The following is a 20,372-nucleotide window of genomic DNA, read 5'->3' as shown; positions in this document are numbered from 1 at the left end:
CTGTCTTCATGCCATATCATAATATATGTACTGTCTTCATGCCATATCATAATATATGTACTGTCTTCATACCATATCATAAGATATGTACTGTCTTCATGCCATATCATAACATATGTACTGTCTTCATGCCATATCATAATATATGTACTGTCTTCATGCCATATCATAATATATGTACTGTCTTCATGCCATATCATAATATATGTACTGTCTTCATGCCATATCATAATATATGTACTGTCTTCATGCCATATCATAATATATGTACTGTCTTCATGCCATATCATAATATATGTACTGTCTTCATGCCATATCATAATATATGTACTGTCTTCATGCCATATCATAATATATGTACTGTCTTCATGCCATATCATAATATATGTACTGTCTTCATGCCATATCATAATATATGTACTGTCTTCATGCCATATCATAATGTATGTACTGTCTTCATGCCATATCATAATATATGTACTGTCTTCATGCCATATCACAACATATGTACTGTCTTCATGCCATATCATAATGTATGTACTGTCTTCATGCCATATCATAATGTATGTACTGTCTTCATGCCATATCATAATGTATGTACTGTCTTCATGCCATATCATAATATATGTACTGTCTTCATGCCATATCATAATATATGTACTGTCTTCATGCCATATGATAATATATGTTCTGTCTTCATGCCATATCATAATATATGTACTGTCTTCATTCATGCCATACCATACCATCAACATATCCTAATGTTTGTCTAATGGTCAACCCCACCTCACTCTGTCATTTTTAACTCCATTGTCAAAGACAGGCAGCAGAGTTATATGGGTAGGCTCATGTCTGACCTTGAAGGTGTCTTGAAATACTCAGGTCTGAGTTTCTTTGTTTGGGTGGATCATAAATATGCAAATTAGGTCTAAAATAGAAAGTTTTGGTAGAAATGTTTCAAAAATCTTCACAGGACGAATTGAGTTAACGTTTGTTGTGTGGGTGTCTAGGGATGAGCAGATGTCACTTTGTTCAAGACAAATTGATCAAGTTATTGATATGCAAAATTTAGGGTAAAATAGTAGGTTTGTAAAATGAATATTAAAGAACAATATTTTACCAACTCTCTGTGTAAAATGTGTTATCATAGTAATTGTATATCTTAATGAACCTGGCAATACATTTACCTTGTAAGAGCCTGATTATTGGACTGGTTTTGACGTTGGATTACAAAGGTGAATGCAGGATTTTAAACAAAGTCTCAGAATGTGTTTATTTAAATTTTTGATTTCCAAGTGGTAGCTCTCCTTCCACATGTATATAAACATGGCATTGTCATCATCATCATCATCAGACCCAATTTCTCCTTCAACAATATACAATATACAATAGATCTTTATTATCCCAGTATGGGCAATACTTTGCGCGACAGTTAAACGTATAAAAAACTATACACAAAATATTAAAATGCTGTGACAGAATACATTAAAATAAATACAATAAATACAGTTAAAAATAAGGTACAGTAACATTAAAACATTGAAACATGGGCTGCTATGCATTCCTGACTTGATTAAGAAAAGATATGGCTGTTGGAATAAATGAATATTTTGTTCTGTTTGTTCTAGTCCTTGGAACCCTAAAGCGCCGTCCTGATGGTAAAATGTCAAACTCTTGGTAAAGGGGGTGCTGACTATTCCTCAGTATGGAGTTGGCTTTGTTCAGGACTTGTTTCCTGTACAGTGTGCTAAGGCTAGTTTGTTGAACACCAATAATTTTACTGCAGATATTAACTATTCTACCAAGCTTGTCATCAGAGTTGGAACTAGCTGTATCATCATTCTCACTGTCACTGTCATCAGATGACAAATCACTCTCACTTTCTTTAGATTGATAATAGTGGCATCTTACAGCCTCAACTTTGTCTATTTTGTGCATTCCTGCCACAGCTGGAATTTCATAGTTGGAAAGGTACTTATCAAGTTCTTTCAATTTCAATTTGGAAATGTCACCGTTTCTGACAAGCGCATCCCAGGCATATTCATCAAATTTTTTTTCAGCACGTTGCTCCCTTTCTTTCATTCGTTTCCTTTCCCTCATAGAGGCAAGTGTTCTCTGTTGTTCTAAATGAAGGATTGCTCCCTTTAATATCTCTTTCTTGACACACAGTTTCTTGCTCAATTCGTCAAGTTTCTCAACATTTTTACTTGACACTAACCCTTTACTATACAGGTGTTTTAGTTGTGCACGGGGTTGTAAGTCATCTGGTGGTCTTTCACTACCATCATCTCTTGTTAATGGTGTTGAGAATACATCCATATAGTGTCAAAGTTGATTTCTTTATCTTTATATTTACAAGTAATAGTATATCATGCAAAGTTGAAAGTATGTGCAAAAAACTTATTTTTACTTTTTCTCTGATAACTCAGCTTGTGAGATATTGTCTTCTGTTTCACATATAGCAGACGTTGCCAATATGCTAATTTTAGGAAATATTTAGAATGTGTTATTAAAAGTTTGTGTTGAAAATTATAGTTATATCTATAGGATGAAAAAATACCTTGCACAGAAGTGTTTGATACTTGTCAAGTATGTTTTAGTGCAGGTGCATCTTTTACATTTTGATGGCAGGCTGAGATGGACCTTTTCCAACTCTTTGTTTTTTAACTTCCAAGAGCTGCAAATGTAAAATGTTGTCTGTCATATTTGTCTGTCAATTAATACTAGTAAGAATTTACATGAAAAAGTTACATATCATTGTGATAACCACAAACCAAAACAGTCATGTCACAAAGAATATTTTCAGTACAGTGTAAAGGTAATTTCACACATTAAATGAACCAAATTTCAGTAGATAGTAGTGTACATGAGAGACACTGGTATTTTCAGACAAAAAACAATCTGTACCACTCAATTCGCCCATTTCAATTTATCATTACATTAATAGTTTATTAAAAGAAAATTAAAATTTGACTGTTTTTGTTTTTCATTTTACTAACTTGTGAGCAACTGTTGTTTGTAGCCGCCGCCGCCGCCGCTGTTGTTGTTGTTGTTGTTGTTGTTGTTGTTGTTGAAAAAGGAAGACCAACATTTTAAAAGCTTATTTTCCCATGTTTGAAAAGTCATGATGTCAATTTATTTTCAGGTACCCCCCCCCCCCCTACAACCCATAACATTTTTTCAGGTACCCCCCCCCCACACACACACACTATCCATATATTTTCAAGCCCCCCCCCTAAAATCTCCCGACCCCCCCCCATAACAAGTTTTTGTGAAAGCAGCCTTACTTTGCTAAAACAAAATTTCATAGTGAAGGGCTTAGCAGCAGAACCACTTCTACACATGTTACCAAAAATCAACAGAAAAAAAAACAAAACCAGTGGAGCTATTCTGACCGATAGTTGACTTGTTTATTGCAATTACACCAGTTTGGAAGCTACTACAACTAGTGTTTTTGTCTTGTATTAGGCATCACATCAATCTATTAATAACATTATTCCTTGTCTTGTTTTTCTCAGTGGTTGTCAAAAGAAAATATCAAAGAGAATGAAGAATGTATCTTGACAGCCTTGATAAAAATAAGAAAGAACGCAGAATAATAAAAATAGCGCCAATGGCGTTGTAGCACAACTGTACTGTACAGTTTTAAAAATGTTTATCCTCATGGTCAGTCATGCTAGGTATAGGTGGTGATTATCCAGTTGCCCTAGCAACCCTGCTTTTATACTACAAGTATTATATATAATCTTTTGTCTGTTGGTATGGGTGTGGCCATGTTGCTAGACATATTTGTATACATTTTCTCAATGTTCATTCACCTGTCTATGAATCCCTATTGTTATCTTTGCAATATACATGATTTTTTGACTGTTGCTATGGTCAAGGTTTTGTTGCTAGGCACATTTTCATACATTTTTTGAATGTTTATTCATTTGTCTATAAAACCGTGTTGTTATCTTTGCATATGTGACCACTTGGCTGTTGCTATGGGGCGTGGTCGTGTTACTAGGCATATTTCCATACATTTTTTGAACGTTTATTCATTTTTCTATCAATTCCTGTTATCATTGTAATATACATGATTATTTGGCTGTTGCTATGGGCGTGGTCCTGTTGCTAGGCAAATTTACATACATTTTTTGAAAGTTTATTCAATTGTCTTTTAATCCCTGTGGTTATTAAACGTGAAATACACCACCATTTTGCTGTTGCTATGGGCGTGGTCATGGTTGCAAGGGCCAATTGGCCAATTGTGAAAATCTGCAGAATAACACTCCTAGAAACATCTCACCAAGTTTCAGTATCACTCACCAAGTACTTTTTGAGAAATGGACCAAAATTCACATTTTTACACCTAATTTGCATATCACTCACGAGATCACTTAATATTCTTCAACTATACACCCTAAGATGCATCCTCATTAAATTTCAGCTTAATCTGCTGAGTAATTTTGGAATTATAGGTTTTTGACCAAAAAGACACATTTTTAGCCCTTATTTGCATATCAATGAGGGAATCATCATGTCATGAAGATTTCTTAATTTACTCACCCTTAAGAATGTTCCCACCAAATTTCATATTAATCTGCCCAGTACTTCTGGAGTTTAGTTTTTTGACCAAAAAGACACATTTTTAGCCCTTATTTGCATATCACTGAGGGAATCATCATGTCATGAAGATTTCTTAATTTACTCACCCCTTTTTGACCCAAAACCCGCGTCTCTGATTCAATCAATTTCATTTGAACAAATTTTTCTAACTAGTCATCAGAAGTAACATGACCACCAAATATCAAAGCAATCGGTCCAGCAGTTTTTTTACTTTAAGCCATTTACACACACACACACACACACACACACACACACACACACACACACACACACACACACACACACACACACACAGACAAACAGACACTTTGCCATGCCTATAGCACTACTGAACCTAATCAAAAAATGTATTTGAATGAACCACTTTGGTATTGTTGTTTGCAGATTGTGTGGTTGCAGTAATAATGTCATAGCATTGTCATGTCTGCCTTGTTACATTGTATATGTATGTCAAATGACTAACAACGAATTCCAGCAAAGACCGACAATGTGTGTTTTTTTATGTATAGTGTCTCTCTCTCTCTCTCGGTAGCCTACTAGGTAGACTAGAAATTATTCGTTGGTTTAGAAATTACCGTACCATTCCTGAAAACGCCTAGTGGTTGTAGTTTTCAAAACAGACGACTAGCTGCTAGTCTGATCACAAGGGACAGCGAGCATGTGATAGATTAATCAATCCAATCGCTTTATTGATCGGTTTATTATTCAGTTGATTGTTTGATTGCATTGAATGATTAATTTTTGTGATGAAATAAAACTTATTTTGTGTGTGATATTGATCAATTGACTGATTTTTGTTGTGATATTAAACTTTTTCCCCTTCTTTTCTTGGCTACTTTTTTCTCTTTCAGCTATATATAAATCTCTCTTTATTGACTAAATAAAGAAATCTTGTCCATTCTTCTCCCTTTATCTGAATTAAAACACCTTTAATCTTATAATTAGCATGGATTAGTTACTGCGAAAATTTGCTTTATCTCTTATCTTCTTGGAGATTATCACTCATTCATGTATTAACTCTAGTTTATACTAGTTTATGCATGATCGACTGTTTGTCCGGTGTGATAGTCTCCAAGAAAATTAGACATAAAGCATATTTTCGTTGTAACTGATCAGGTAGGAGTGTGCAGATAATGTTGTCAACCCTAGACCCCAGTTTAGACCCATTTTGACCAAAAACCTATACCCCATAAAATACATATTAATCACTGATATGAAAATGTCAACCAGCGAATTAGCTGGATGAAACTCAAAGGGAAATTCCCAGAAATGTATAACTAGTCGAGAATTTACTATGTAGTTCCTTCCAGGACCCCATTTTAGACCAAACAAAATCGAAAATTGTGTAAAGTGGACCCCATTTTAGACTCCTTATCTCTAAAGATACAGTACCCATTTTCGACTTAAAGTTGGAAACCCCACCCCAAGGACAGCACATATTTATATATATATATATATATATATATATATATATATATATATATATATATATATATATATATATATATATATATATATATATATATATATATATATATATATATATATGATAAGCAGGAGTACCCCCAGGGGCTACACTTAGGTATACTCACAATGCACATGACGTGTTGACAAAGCTATAGTCACTTGATATATGAATGCACTGGGAGAGTTCCCGGGCAGTACCAGAAGCCAGTTCTGGTAGGGGTGTGTGGCCAGTCCTGTAAACCCAATACCCCATTTTAGACCAAACATAAATACCCCATTTTAGACCATCACGGGTTTTAAAGGAGGAAAGTTAACACCTTAATATATTTTCCTTAGGAAGCAACATTTTTGGGTAATTAATGGCAGTTACGATTTGGTAAAGGACAATGGGGCACATTTTGGAGCAAGAAAAATCGAAAATTATGCAAAGTGGACCCCCGTTTTAGGCTCTTAAGCTCGGAAAAATACACAACTCAGTTTAGACCAAAGGGTTAGAAAACACACTCCAAAGGGTGGCACACATACGTATATTAAAATAAGGGGAGTAGCCCCCCCCCCCCCCTCTGAAAGTTCATTTCATTAAGTATACATAACACAGACTCAATGTACTCCTCAGATTAGTCCAGTTCCTATACGATATTGTTACCATCAAACATCCACTCACAGTCTACTTCCTATACAGTATTGTTACCCTTCACACCTCCACTCACATAGTCTAGTTCCTATACAGTATCGTTACAATTTACACCTCCACTCACATAGTCTAGTTCCTATACAGTATCATTACAATTGGCACCTCCACTCACATAGTCTAGTTCATATATACTGTATCATTCCCATTTATACGTCCACTCACATAGTCTAGTTCCTATACAGTATCGTTACCATTTACACCTCCACTCACATAGTTTAGTTCCTATACAATATCATAACCATTCACACCTCCACTCACATAGTCTAGTGCCTATACAGTATCATTACCATTCACACCTCCACTCACATAGTCTAGTTCCTATACAGTACCATTACCATTTACACCTCCACTCACATAGTTTAGTTCCTATACAGTATCATTACCATTCACACCCCCACTCACATAGTCTAGTTCCTATACTATATGGTATCGTTACCATTTACACCTCCACTCACATAGTCTAGTTCCTATACAGTCTCATTACCATTTACACCTCCACTCACAGTCTAGTTCCTATACAGTATCATTACAATTGACACCTCCACTCACATAGTCTAGTTCCTATACAGTATCATTACCATTTACAACTCCACTCACATAGTCTAGTTCCTATACAGTATCATTACCATTTACACCTCCACTCACTAGTCTAGTTCCTATACAGTATCATTACCATTTACACCTCCACTCACAGTCTAGTTCCTATACAGTATCATTACCATTTACACCTCCACTCACAGTCTATTTCCTATACAGTATCATTACAATTGACACCTCCACTCACATAGTCTAGTTCCTATACAGTATCATTACCATTTACAACTCCACTCACATAGTCTAGTTCCTATACAGTATCATTACCATTTACACCTCCACTCACTAGTCTAGTTCCTATACAGTATCATTACCATTTACACCTCCACTCACTAGTCTAGTTCCTATACAGTACCATTACCATTTACACCTCCACTCACAGTCTAGTTCCTATACAGTATCATTACCATTTACACCTCCACTCACAGTCTAGTTCCTATACAGTATCATTACAATTGACACCTCCACTCACATAGTCTAGTTCATATATACTGTATCATTCCCATTTATACGTCCACTCACATAGTCTAGTTCCTATACAGTATCATTACCATTTACACCTCCATTCACATAGTCTAGTTCCTATACAGTATCATTACCATTTACACCTCCACTCACATAGTCTAGTTCCTATACATTATCATTACCATTTACACCTCCACTCACATAGTTTAGTTCCTGTACAGTATCATTACCATCAAACGTCCACTCAGTCCCTCATACAGTTAGCATCAATCACAAAATTATGACCGATAACACAGTACCTCATAAAGTTAGTGTTTATTGGAGCAGTTATGTAATGTCCAAATATAGTTATTTGTCAGCTCAGGATGCTACGTATACTGTTTACAGTCACTATAGCAGCTGAGGTTCACTGATTGGATGAACAACTTTTTGTGCTGATTGAAGGACTTTGACCAAACTGTGGATCAGAAATACTGTACGTTTATAAACGATTTTGCTCTGTGATACAACTGAGTTGAACTTCCAGTGACAGCAATACAGTTATACACTTATTTTGTAAGTTACTATTACGTCAGACAACTTTGGGTTTAATAAGAATGCTGTCAACAGGCATGCTACTTTCGCACAGGGCAGCATGGTAGATTATAACACATCATCTGCTTGAGTGGTGTTGCGATTGGTCAGTGCCCTTTCACATGGTATGCGAAATTTGAATACTGTTGCCCGGGAAATGACGATCTATTGCCCGCCCCATAGGGTAATAGTTCCATGAATGAAAAGCTAAAGTCGAGTGGACTATTGCCCGCCCATTGCGAATGCGTGAGTGTCTTCCTTGCAGACGACAAATATTCAGACGGGTCAATGGCCATGGCGGCAAACGATAATCCACGTTTTTGGAAAGTGTCTGAAGAAGATCTTGCAGAACTGGTGTCACACAAAGATGCTAAGTGCACAAAGTGTGTTATCAAAAATGCTGTGAGTATTTTAGAAAAATACTGTGTGGAAGTAAGAACGGTATTGCCTGTAGTGGAGGATAATTCTACAGAACTGTGTACGCTACTACGTAATTTTTATGCAGGAGTTCGACGCTGTGATGGGGAATTGTATGCCAAAATCAGGTACGGACTTCAGCGACACTTCCAGAAATTGTACAATATAGATATTGTCAACGACAGAGATTTTAAATCTTCAAATGAGGTATTAGATCCAGATAGTATTTATAACTGTTTTGACTTGTTGTTTATTAAAGGTGATTAAAAATGCTCACATTCACTATCGCTAATTTGCTAGACAACATTTTTGTGAAATACATTCTGGTTTTAAAACTTTTGAAAAGCGTCTGCAAACACCTTAAAATGACCCTTTTTCAGTCAGTTCCCTTCGGATTTACTTCGAGAGTTTTCGGGTATTTCCGGTCCCACCTAGACCACGGGATTTTATGACGTCATAAGGAGTAATGGTTAGCACTAAGCCTATGACGAGCGTAGTCACTAGGTGAATAAAACTCAACAGCATTGTGAAAAAATACATTGGTAGTGGTTGTAATAGACATCAGTAAACAAAAACTACAGTCTACATGTCTTATTAACCAACATTTACCGATATTTACTCACACTTCCTGACTAATTGTCACTGTCTGTGGGTATAAATGCTAAAATATACTGCATGTTCGTATGTACCTCATCAAGTGGCATGAGCGACGAGAGAGGTTTTCAAGGGAGAAAAACAGGTTGAAACGCTTCCAGATTGCATAGTCTAATTTACAGACCCTTTTTGATACCAACACTTCATGAAAAAAGTATACCCTTTCTGATATTCACCAGCATAAAAAACGACCCCTTTCGCGCGGACCCTCCCCGTATATCCGTCTATGGGAGTTGCCCCCCCCCCCGCCAGGGCCCGTAAGCCACGAACCGGTACCATACACAATGATTGCATGATTGACGTGCTCGACCATGCAGGAAGTTAGGAATGGAGACCAATCATAACACAAACACGAAACAAGAACTGAAAAGACAAACTATGAGTCAGCACTAAATTAAAACATTCTGAATTAAAAAATCTGTGAGCAAAAAACCTAGATAATAGTTTAGGAATGTAGAAATACTGGTATTTCTGTTTGATGAACAAATTAAACTTTGGGCAAATAAATATGGGAATGATTATTTATCACAACAACTGTGACTGATGAAGAGACCCCTAAAGTTCGTTTTATGAAATGTTTAACAAAAAGGATCAAGTATTACCGATCCGGGGACGTATAGTTTCCCTACACAAACCAACTCATAATTTTGAGGGATTCTCAGAGAGCCTTACTCATAATAATGTTTGTCATATTTAAAAATTCAAACTCTATAAAAGCATCAAATTCTATGAATATTTAGACCGAAGTAGGATTTCAACGTTAATGCACGATAGATATGCGCAGACAGGCTGCGCAGACGAATGTCCAGACTGTCGGTGGAGTGATGATATAAGAACAAACGCGCGTAACCTCTGACCGGCTGACTAAAAAGATATGACATCACCGATCCAGACATGTACTACTCATTGGGTAATAGTACACACTGTCTTCCCCATGGTATAACGTACGCGTTTGCCGATCACGTGTCCACAACAATATTTCCGGGTTAAACAGTTGACCTAATTTCCAAGGACCCGGTGTGATGATGGTAGCCTGTGTGGTCGTCTTCAAGTTTGTAAGATTTACTGCGTTTTGAACAGGGTCAGGGTGAAGTGGTAAATATGGAACTCAGTCAAGAAAAGAGGCCACGGGTAAGTGTCTTTATGATGTTACGATTTGTATTATGTATAACTATAAACACACACTGCAGGTTTGTTGTGAATGGCGCTGAGAGCGGCAACTCGTGTACAACTTTGTTCAACTTCTAAAACTTATACAGACAGTTTGTACCGTCCATTCCTTTTATGCTAATAAAGTAAGTGTGCAAAATATACGCGGCACACAATACAACGTATCTAGGAGAATATTAGCGTAACGTTAGACCATGAACGTTGGGGGAGAGATATCTCTAACGTGTACTGGTACATTTAATACTAGTAGTCATGGCGTGATCGAATGCAGTGGCCTTGTACCCGTAGTACTTACAATAGCCTAGATGGACTTAGCTACATTTCAGGGGAGTAAGATTTGTACCTTAGTATCCCATAATATCAGACGTACTTGGCATTGCACTTATTACTGTCATTCACACGTAACATGTCTAACCTCACCTCGTAAGGTCAGTAAATCACCAGTCACGTGAAATTGGGTCATCTGGGGTCAAAGCAGGACACGACTGTTTATTGTGTAACTTTACTCGTGTGATGTTTCACATACATGTATATCGTTCTCGATATCCTCTGCATTTCACAATTTGTAGGAGAGTGTGAATGTCTGAACACGACATGAAAGGATTTACTATGAATACAAGTGTGTAGCAGGAATGTAATCATTTTGAAAAGGGCCAATGAAAATTTATCACATGATTTTGTTGTTTTTGGATTGAGTAGTCATAAAGTGCAGCTTAAAATTATCGCTACTTGATGATGTAAAATACTTAGTAGGTACTGAGGTAGTTGCAGGGTAAATAAGTAAGGGATCGGTCAGTTTCTTCGGCCGGGGGAGGGGGGTGGGGGTGGATTGGTAGGGGGGGGGGGGTCACCCTGTTTTTGAAATTGGCAGGGGGTCATGCTGTTTTGAAAATTGTGGATGGGGGGGGGGGGTCACCGTGTTTTAAATTGTGATGAAATAAAAAAGTCTGTGTCTACAATGTCATATAGCCTTGTCTGAAATATGGTACATGTAAATATTTGTTTTTGTCCCTGTTTCCTACATCAGTTCTTTAATATTACTTGACGTAAGAATTCAAACATAACTATACGTATACATATACATATATTTAATATCTAGCTACCACACTAGTTACAGAACATGTCATATAAATGCTTGGCTGTTTCACAATGAATGCTTCACTTACCTTGTACATGTATATTGCACTTTGGGACAAAGGTGAACTTCAATGTTTTGTTATGGTAATTATCTTCATAGATAGTTTATAAAAGAAGTTAATCTAAATTATTCTACTTGTCAGTTTGAACTTGTCAGAATGGATTAATACACTTTCTATTTTGGACACTACATGTCATTGACACTACAAATCACCACATCTCATCAGATTCCAGTTTCTATTTTATACACTAAGTATGACCACCAAAATTTCTCTAACATACCGTTGACTTTACTATACAAACGATATTAATGCCTATATACTTCTTTACTTCAATATCTATACTTCCAAACTAGTTAGCAGATTCAGCTGAAAGTTAACGGGGATGCATCAGGGGATGTGTAGATGAAAGTGTATTCACAACATGATGATCCCATCAGCGATATGCAAATTAGGTGTAAAATCTCAATTTGAGTCAAAAACTTATATCTTGAAACTGCATGGTGAACGGTGGGGATGGAGGGGATGGAGGGTTATTCTACAGTTATTGTTGACAGCACTGAAATGATGATGCATATTACAAAGAAAACATGGATGGGTAGGTATGAGAATAAAGATAAACAAATGTATGCAAATATGCCTAGCAACAAGACCACGCCATAGCAACAGCCAAATACAGTTGTCCTACAGTGCCATTGGCGCTACTTTTATTCTTTTAGGGTTTTATAGACACACACACACACAAACACACACACACACACACACACACACACACACATATATATATATATATAGTTTTGGTAGTACTGGAACTCTTTCTTGGTTGTAACTCAGACAACATGATGATCGCTTTATGCGTGAAACTCCGAGTTACAACCAAGAAAGAGTTCCAGTACTACCAAAACTATTACGCTCTGCCACTGCGGTATAGAGCACTGTCTTAGCAGATTGATACTCACCGAGTTATATATATATATATATACATCCATACATCCATACACACACACATACATACATACACACATACATACATACATACATACATACATACATACATACATACATACATACATACATACATACATACATGCATGCATGCATACATACATACATACCTACATACATACATACATACATACATACATACATACATGCATACATACATACATACATGTATACATACATGCATGCATACATACATACATACATACATACATACATACATACATACATACATACATGCATGCATGCATGCATACATACATACATACATACATACATACATACATACATACATACATACATACATACATACATCATGCAGGAGATTACACCACGCTCTACAGACAAGATAACTTTACTTTACTAAGTTACAAACTGTTGCCGTAATAGTATATATAGATATAGTTGTGATGTCATTCAGTAGTGTAACCTGTAAGTAGTTTTTACAGCAGAATTTCCATCTAGCAGTATATCTTTCTCAACAAATATGAACTTTATTGCACTTTGCCGAAATAGTTCCAGGTTGATATACAAAAAGAGTTGTAGTTTGATTTTAGTTTAGTCTATACTGTAATTTATTAATGCATCTTATATTCAAACACCACATTTTACATTGACAAATATTCAAGTTGTATTCTTTTTTTAATGTTTCTGACATGAAATTTATCAAATGAACATAATATCTTTAGAGACATGTAATACAAATATTAGAGCTTGGATCTTTTGTTAAATGCCTTTGGTGTAAATATACAATCAGCATTCCGCTATGCATAGTGTTGATTATATCCTTGCATTGAAGGCATATAACCCAATATCAAGACATTAATATTGATATTTACTGCTATGCTATCACCACTCTTTCTGTTACAAATTCTAAAACCATTGTTTTCAGTAGAATGATTACTATGTATCACAGTTTGGATTTTGAAAATCCTAAACTCTTTAACTACATGTACCCACACTCAGCATACTGTTAGTAACTGACAAAAATGTAATTATGTGTGGTGCCATTCACAGTACTTGTATTATTTACCATGAATCTTATTTTTGAGAAGAATAACATATATCATATGAAGGGACCGGTCAGTTTCTTCTAGGGGTAGACATTCATCAAAATCTCAAATGGAACACACATGTAAACAGAATAACAACATCTGCAGGACAAACCCTTGGTTTCATTCGCAGGAACCTAGGCTCATGTACAAGATCAAATAAAAAAGCAGCGTACATCTATCAGGCCAACCCTAGAGTACTGCTCTGCAGTGTGGGATAACTACACTAAAGAATTAATACAAAAAGTAGGCAAAATACAGAGAAGGGCAGCAAGAATGGTCTACAACAACTATGACTGGAAAACGAGTGTAACAGAACTCATAAACGAATTGGAATGGGAGAATCTATCAACGAGAGCGGGAACATCAAGACTTAGGGACCGGTCAGTTTCTTCGGCCTGGGGGGGGGGGGTGGATTGGTAGGGGGTCACTCTGTTTTTGAAATTGGCAGTAGGGGGGGGGGTCATGCTGTTTTGAAAATTGTGGAAGGGGGGGGGTCATTGTGTTTTAGATTGTGATTGAAGAAAAAAATCCTTTCTACAATGGCATATAGCCTTGTCTGAAATGTGGTACATGTCAATATTTGTTCTTGTCCCTGTTTCTTACATGAATTCTTTAACATTACTTATTAGTTCAAACCTAACTATACATATTCATATACATTGTACATGTACCGGTATTACCTAGCTACCACACTAGTTACAGAACATGTCATGTAAATGCTTGGCTGATTCACAATCAATGCTTCGCTTATATTGCAGTTTGGGACAAAAGTGAACTTGAAGGTTTCGTAATGGTAATTTTCATAGATAGTTTATAAATGAAGTTAATCTAAATTGTTCTACTCGTCATGTTATTGACACTACAAATCACCACATCTCATCAGATTCCAGTTACTATTATACACTAGGTATGACCACCTAAAGTTCTCTAACATACCGGTGACTTTATTAGACATGCAATATTAATGCCCCTATATACTAATGTTACGTGTGATATGAGAAACTCATTTAAAAACGTTTTACGTTTTAGCTTTTCGAAGCTTGGAAATATTACCTCAAAGGTTATGAATAACCTAAACATTGCCTTAGTATCTCAAGCAAAAAACTCCAGATCTGCCAGGGGGAAAACCCCAAGGACTCCCTCACCCCCAGAGGTCACTCATACATTCAACCAACAACCAGATGCACCAACAACCTTTTTACTGTCATAATGGTATTAAACTTTTCTTAAATATTTTCACCCTATTCTAATTTGATATGATATTGTCTTTTCAAGATCTGAAACATTTGCCAAGATAGTTTAAAATTGCCTTAAACTCCAAATCTCCCCTACCAATGATACTACCATTAGATGTGCTGACCTTTACTACATGTATATAATGATGCCATTTAAACTTTTTAAGAACATATTTCAACCCTTAGTGTAAGTTATAAAGAATAGTTTCTGATACTTACTGTCTTGTAAAGCATGGATTAAGTTATTGCTTGAAAGGGTCTGAATAGCCTAAATATTGGCTTTAAGAGTAAAAATCCTCCAGGGTTTCTAGAGGGAGACCCCCCTCAGACCCCCCACATGAGGTGGACATATCCCAGTCTCAAGCTCTTCCCCTCTTACTGTCAAGATGCTATCAAAGTATATTTCAAAAGTATTTCAACCCTATGTAGTTGCTTTTAACATGTTGGTGTTGTCTTGTAAGGCTTGGAAATTATTGTCTGAAAGGGTCTGAATAGTCTCAAAATTGACTTTTCAGAGTTAAAAACCTCCAGGGCTTCTAGGGGGAGACCCCCTACGACCCCCCCCACACACACACACGAGGTGTACACATCCTAGTCTCAAGATCTTCCCCCTACCTCTTACTGTCAAAATCCTATCAAACTATATTTCAAAAATATTTCAACCTTATGTAGTTGCTTTTTACATTTTGGTGCTGTCTTGAAAGCTTGGAAATTATTTTCTGAAAATGTCTGAATAGTCTCAAAATTGACTTTTCAGAGTTAAAAACCTCCTGGGCTTCTAGGGGGAGACCACCTAGGACCCCCATAAGAGATGTACATATTCCCTTCTCAAGCTTTCCTACCCTTCTCTGCCAAGATGCTATTAAACTCCTTTTCGAATATATTTACCCTGTGTAGTCAATAATTATAAATATGATAGTGCTAACCTGGGATCTTATAAAGTAGATGCAAGACAGTCAAGGAGTCCACACTGAGTCACGATAAAAAATACCTGTCATGCGAATATTATATATGGGGGGGGGGGGGGCATCATGTTTTAGAATTAAGTGATAGGGGGGTCAGCCTGTTTTTGGTTTTACAGATAGGGGGGGGGTCAGTGACTTTTTGTCGGTCCGATTTAAGAATCCACCGCCCCCCCCCCCTCCCAGGCTGGAGAAACTGACTGGTCCCGAAGATATAACTACCACAAATGGTCTCAGGGTGTAGCTTGGCACTTTATCTGTAAACAGGTTTATTAGTTATATTAACTATGGTGTGAGAATGTTTATGTGGATTTAAGTAAAACTAGGGATGGTCTTTGGTTTAATTATTATGCCACTGTACAGAAATGAAGGTGTAACTGATGGACACTGGACTACACATTCAATGTGATAATTTCTCACAAGATGGAGGCATGGCAGTCTGATAAACTTATCCTAGATAGTCTAAAATCCATATCACTAATATCACATTCTTTTATCTGAGTTTAAAATGAACTATAAAAAACACCAGCAACATTGATTATGTCGAGTTTTTAGCACAACTGAACTGAGGTTCAGTAGTGCTATAGTGATTGCGCGGCATCTGTTTGTCTGTCTGTCTGTCTGTCTGTCTTTCTGTCTTTCTGTCTGTCTGTCTGTGTGGATGTGTGTGTAAACAATTTACAGTCAAAAACCGCTGAACCAATTGCCATGATATTTGGTGGGTCAGGAATTGAAAGACATGAATAAACATTCAAAAATGTATGCAAATGTGCCTAGCAACAAGACCACGCCCATAGAAACAGCCAAATAATCAAAATAAGTCTTATACAAATTTCTTTGGGAGATGTAGTGTATTGAAATATCTATTTTAAAGATTAATATCTATATTTTTCCAGTTCAACAATATGAAATAAACTAAAAAAGTAAATAATTTTTTTTCCATGTATTGTGTACTTAAAAGGGGAATGCCACTCCAGGAAATGTAGACATTTATGTAAACTTTGAGTTATAGTCAGTCAATTTAAGATTTTACATCACTTAATCTTGGAAAAATAAAAAAAGAAAGTTGACCACATTTTCCTTCAAATTTGGAAAAGGATAACAAATTCAAAAACATTTAAAAATTATGAGACCAAAAGTTCTCCCAAGGGACTGGTTTTGGTCTAAAATGTGTATATGTACATGTGATCAATACTAATGAGCACGCAATGTTCAACCATTCCATATTTATGAGGATAGGCCATGAGACAATTCATGTCTGTTGACTCTTTGAGCACCGGTTGACGAGAATTATCCACACGATGAGGTATTAAACTCCAAGTTAGTTATAACAGGTTAACATAACTCAAAGTTTGAAGCCTTTACTGAGGGGCCAGCTATCAGATATGAGTAAGCTAGGGAGTCATACACCCATTCTGTGATAGTATGTAAATTTGACCGTTTGCCCCAAGAAAACCAGGATTTTTACATGAAATTTGAGCAAAATACTGATAAAATAGCAAGAATGCTATGATTTTGGTGTATCGAAAGCCATTTTGAATATTTAATGAGGTCATGGAACATAGATTTGCATATTTTTGGGATCAGTGTTTCATTTTTATTTGAAAGATATATGGTTATACCAGGTCATACTTGGTCAGTTTGGACACATGTAATCATGTAATATGATACTTTCACTGTTTGCATATCATACAGATATATCAAATTACCATATGTTTACCATATACATGACCACTAAAAACTAAGTTTTTGTGTCCAAATATTTACATATTAGATAATATTTGCAGATCATTAATCCACAGGTTTTTGACATTGAACACCAAAGTGAAAGATTTTTTTTAGGTTTACAATGAGACAAATCATGTGTGTTGATAAGGGCTACTAATATTAATAACAATAGATAGTCAATAATTTTTACTTTTTAATTTTAGTTAATTATGTGTAATGTAAGTGATGTAAACTCATACAATGTCTAACTACAACTCAAAGTTTACATAAATGTCTTCATTTCCTGGAGTGGTATTCCCCTTTAATATCTCCAGCCTGAATTAAAGGTGACAAATCAGATTAGATGACAAAATTCAAAATATGACATTTCAGATTTATCAGTATAGAATTACAAGTACAGTACCCAGTTTACTTGTCAGGTAATTGACTACACAACACTTGTTTAACCAATCAGTGTTTGTAATACTATCTTTGTCAAGGTATCATTGAGTTTATATTTATGGCCAATTGACCATTACAATTCTGCCGATGCTAAAAGTAACACCTTTTAGCACCTTCTTACACCTGTACCCATATGGTGAATAACGCCACCAGCCTATGCTTTGGGGCTATGTGTAAATAAAACTTGTTTGTCTAAACTAAGCATCTTGCTGGAACTCGTTGACACCTCTCAATCTGATAATGGTCAGTAGTTGTACCTCACATCACAGACAAGAAACTGTGTTCCTTGTCTGTGCTCAGATGTACCATGGCTCACAGTCCTGCTTGCAGACGGTGCACGCGTTTCGCTCAACACCGTCCTATGAAAAGTAACCGTCCTATAGCGAGTGCGAAAACAAAATACTTTCGCACCAATAACAAAATAATTACATATAATTTTTTTTATAAAGCTGTCAAATATTAGCAATTGGTCGAATATGTACTCATTTTACATCTTTTTGACGATAGTAGTCGCTGGTACGATCACAAAAGGTGTCGAAATCGGAACTTTTCCAGTTCCGACTGATTTCAAAGTCCCGCCTTACAAACTCCGCCACATTTGATCGGGCGTCCGCTTGGGCATAAATTTTACGATTGAACTTGTGATTTCGGGATTTCTGGTCCTCCGGACTGGGACTAGTACTTTTGTAGCCAAGGCGAGGTAAAATTACTAAATAGTCGATTTATTGCTGATATTTGGACACAGATGCGTTAAATCTTTAGTTACTACTATACTAGCATTTCAGGTAAGCCCAGGTTTCACAACTGTCTCTTTGTAGGCGACTTACTCCGTATGCAAGCAGGGCGACAATGACCCTCAGACCACTAGTGGTCAACCGGTCTGAGATGGATCATAGACCCTACGAAATGGATGTAGCCTAGTAGAAATGTCTGTATTTGTGAACAGTAAGGAATGTCTCTCAGATAGACTGTCCATGACTGTACAATGTTGTGTCAATCAAGGCCTCTTCGCAGGTTTGTGAAAATGATGCTGGGGACTAATCTCCATTTCAAAAAGGGAAGTTTTTCTAACTGAAAAAGGTGTTTGTCCTGAATGTTCGATAACTTGCATTTCCGTCATTTTCTCGTCTCTATTAATTTTAGCGACGAAGGGATATGATATTCCATAGAACGCCTTTTGTTTTATCAATTACAAACAATAGCATGTGAAGGGCGATATAATGTTGCCTTGTCCGAGAAACGGGAAGTACACTAGCTGTTTTCACTTCACTGCTCACACTTACATTGAAGAGCTATGTAGTCAGTAATCTTGGCTAGTCTATTCTATTGTCAAACAGAATTTTCCCTCAAATTCAACATCACTGTCAGAATATATTCGAGAAAGGTTTACAGCGTTTAAACTTTATTCATCCTGGATCCAATAGCAAGTGTACATTCTTTGATTACGGATTTGCGAGTGCAAAACATTATAAAACTTAAAAGCACGGGACTGCAATTTTGTGTTCCTTGTCTGTGTAACCTCAGATCACTGAAAACATTCATTAGTGGTCTGAGTCTGAGTTGGAACACATCTCCGTTTATAGTGCTAGTTGTGTGTATTCACTAAAGCCGTTTCAATATAATAATCATATGGATGTTTTATTTTCAACATCACGCAAACCATTGGCCTCTTTTCATGGTAGCGATTAGTCTATCTGCTAGACCTCGGATGTTCTTCCGATACAATACGACACACGACCGAACATCGCTATCGAGGATGGAACATCCAAGGCAAGCCCTAACTGCGAACTTCGTTCGCTTATAGTAATTAGTATCGAAAGAAAGCACGAACATCTAGCAGCAAGATTAGGTAGCGATTTGACAGACGCCAACAAAATCGAATTTTAGACTCTAATATTACTCTTCGCACGTACAGAGTACTTTTTATAGGATAATATCATAAAAAGTGAATCAGAGCAAGCATCTAACCTAGAGTCTAAAATCAGATTTTATCCGATAATGGATATTTGTGTAATGTCGCGTCTTCATGGGGTCAGGTGTAAAAAAGACGGGTCAAAGTTTGGAAATGTGCACTCAGAGAACTGCGACACAACTGCTGACAGAGAGTTCTCAAATCATATTTCAGAGCTAAGGTGGCTATTGTCCTGCGTGTTCATTATAAAGCGGCC

General features: G+C 36.5%; 1 protein-coding gene across 1 annotated transcript in view; it reads left to right on the top strand.

The window, feature by feature from the left end:
- The first annotated feature begins 10,339 nt into the window (after window positions 1-10,339).
- Window positions 10,340-20,372, top strand: part of LOC144450387 (putative palmitoyltransferase ZDHHC13) — a 248,453-nt gene continuing 238,420 nt past the window's right edge. The window contains exon 1 of the mRNA XM_078140990.1: window positions 10,340-10,606. Within this exon, the coding sequence (XP_077997116.1) occupies window positions 10,577-10,606 (30 nt within the window). The 5' untranslated portion in view covers window positions 10,340-10,576. The remainder of the gene's footprint in view (window positions 10,607-20,372) is intronic.

This window comes from Glandiceps talaboti, chromosome 19 (assembly GCF_964340395.1).
Source record: "Glandiceps talaboti chromosome 19, keGlaTala1.1, whole genome shotgun sequence".
Taxonomy (NCBI): Eukaryota; Metazoa; Hemichordata; class Enteropneusta; family Spengelidae; genus Glandiceps; species Glandiceps talaboti.
This window is presented reverse-complemented; position numbering and strand designations above follow the sequence as displayed.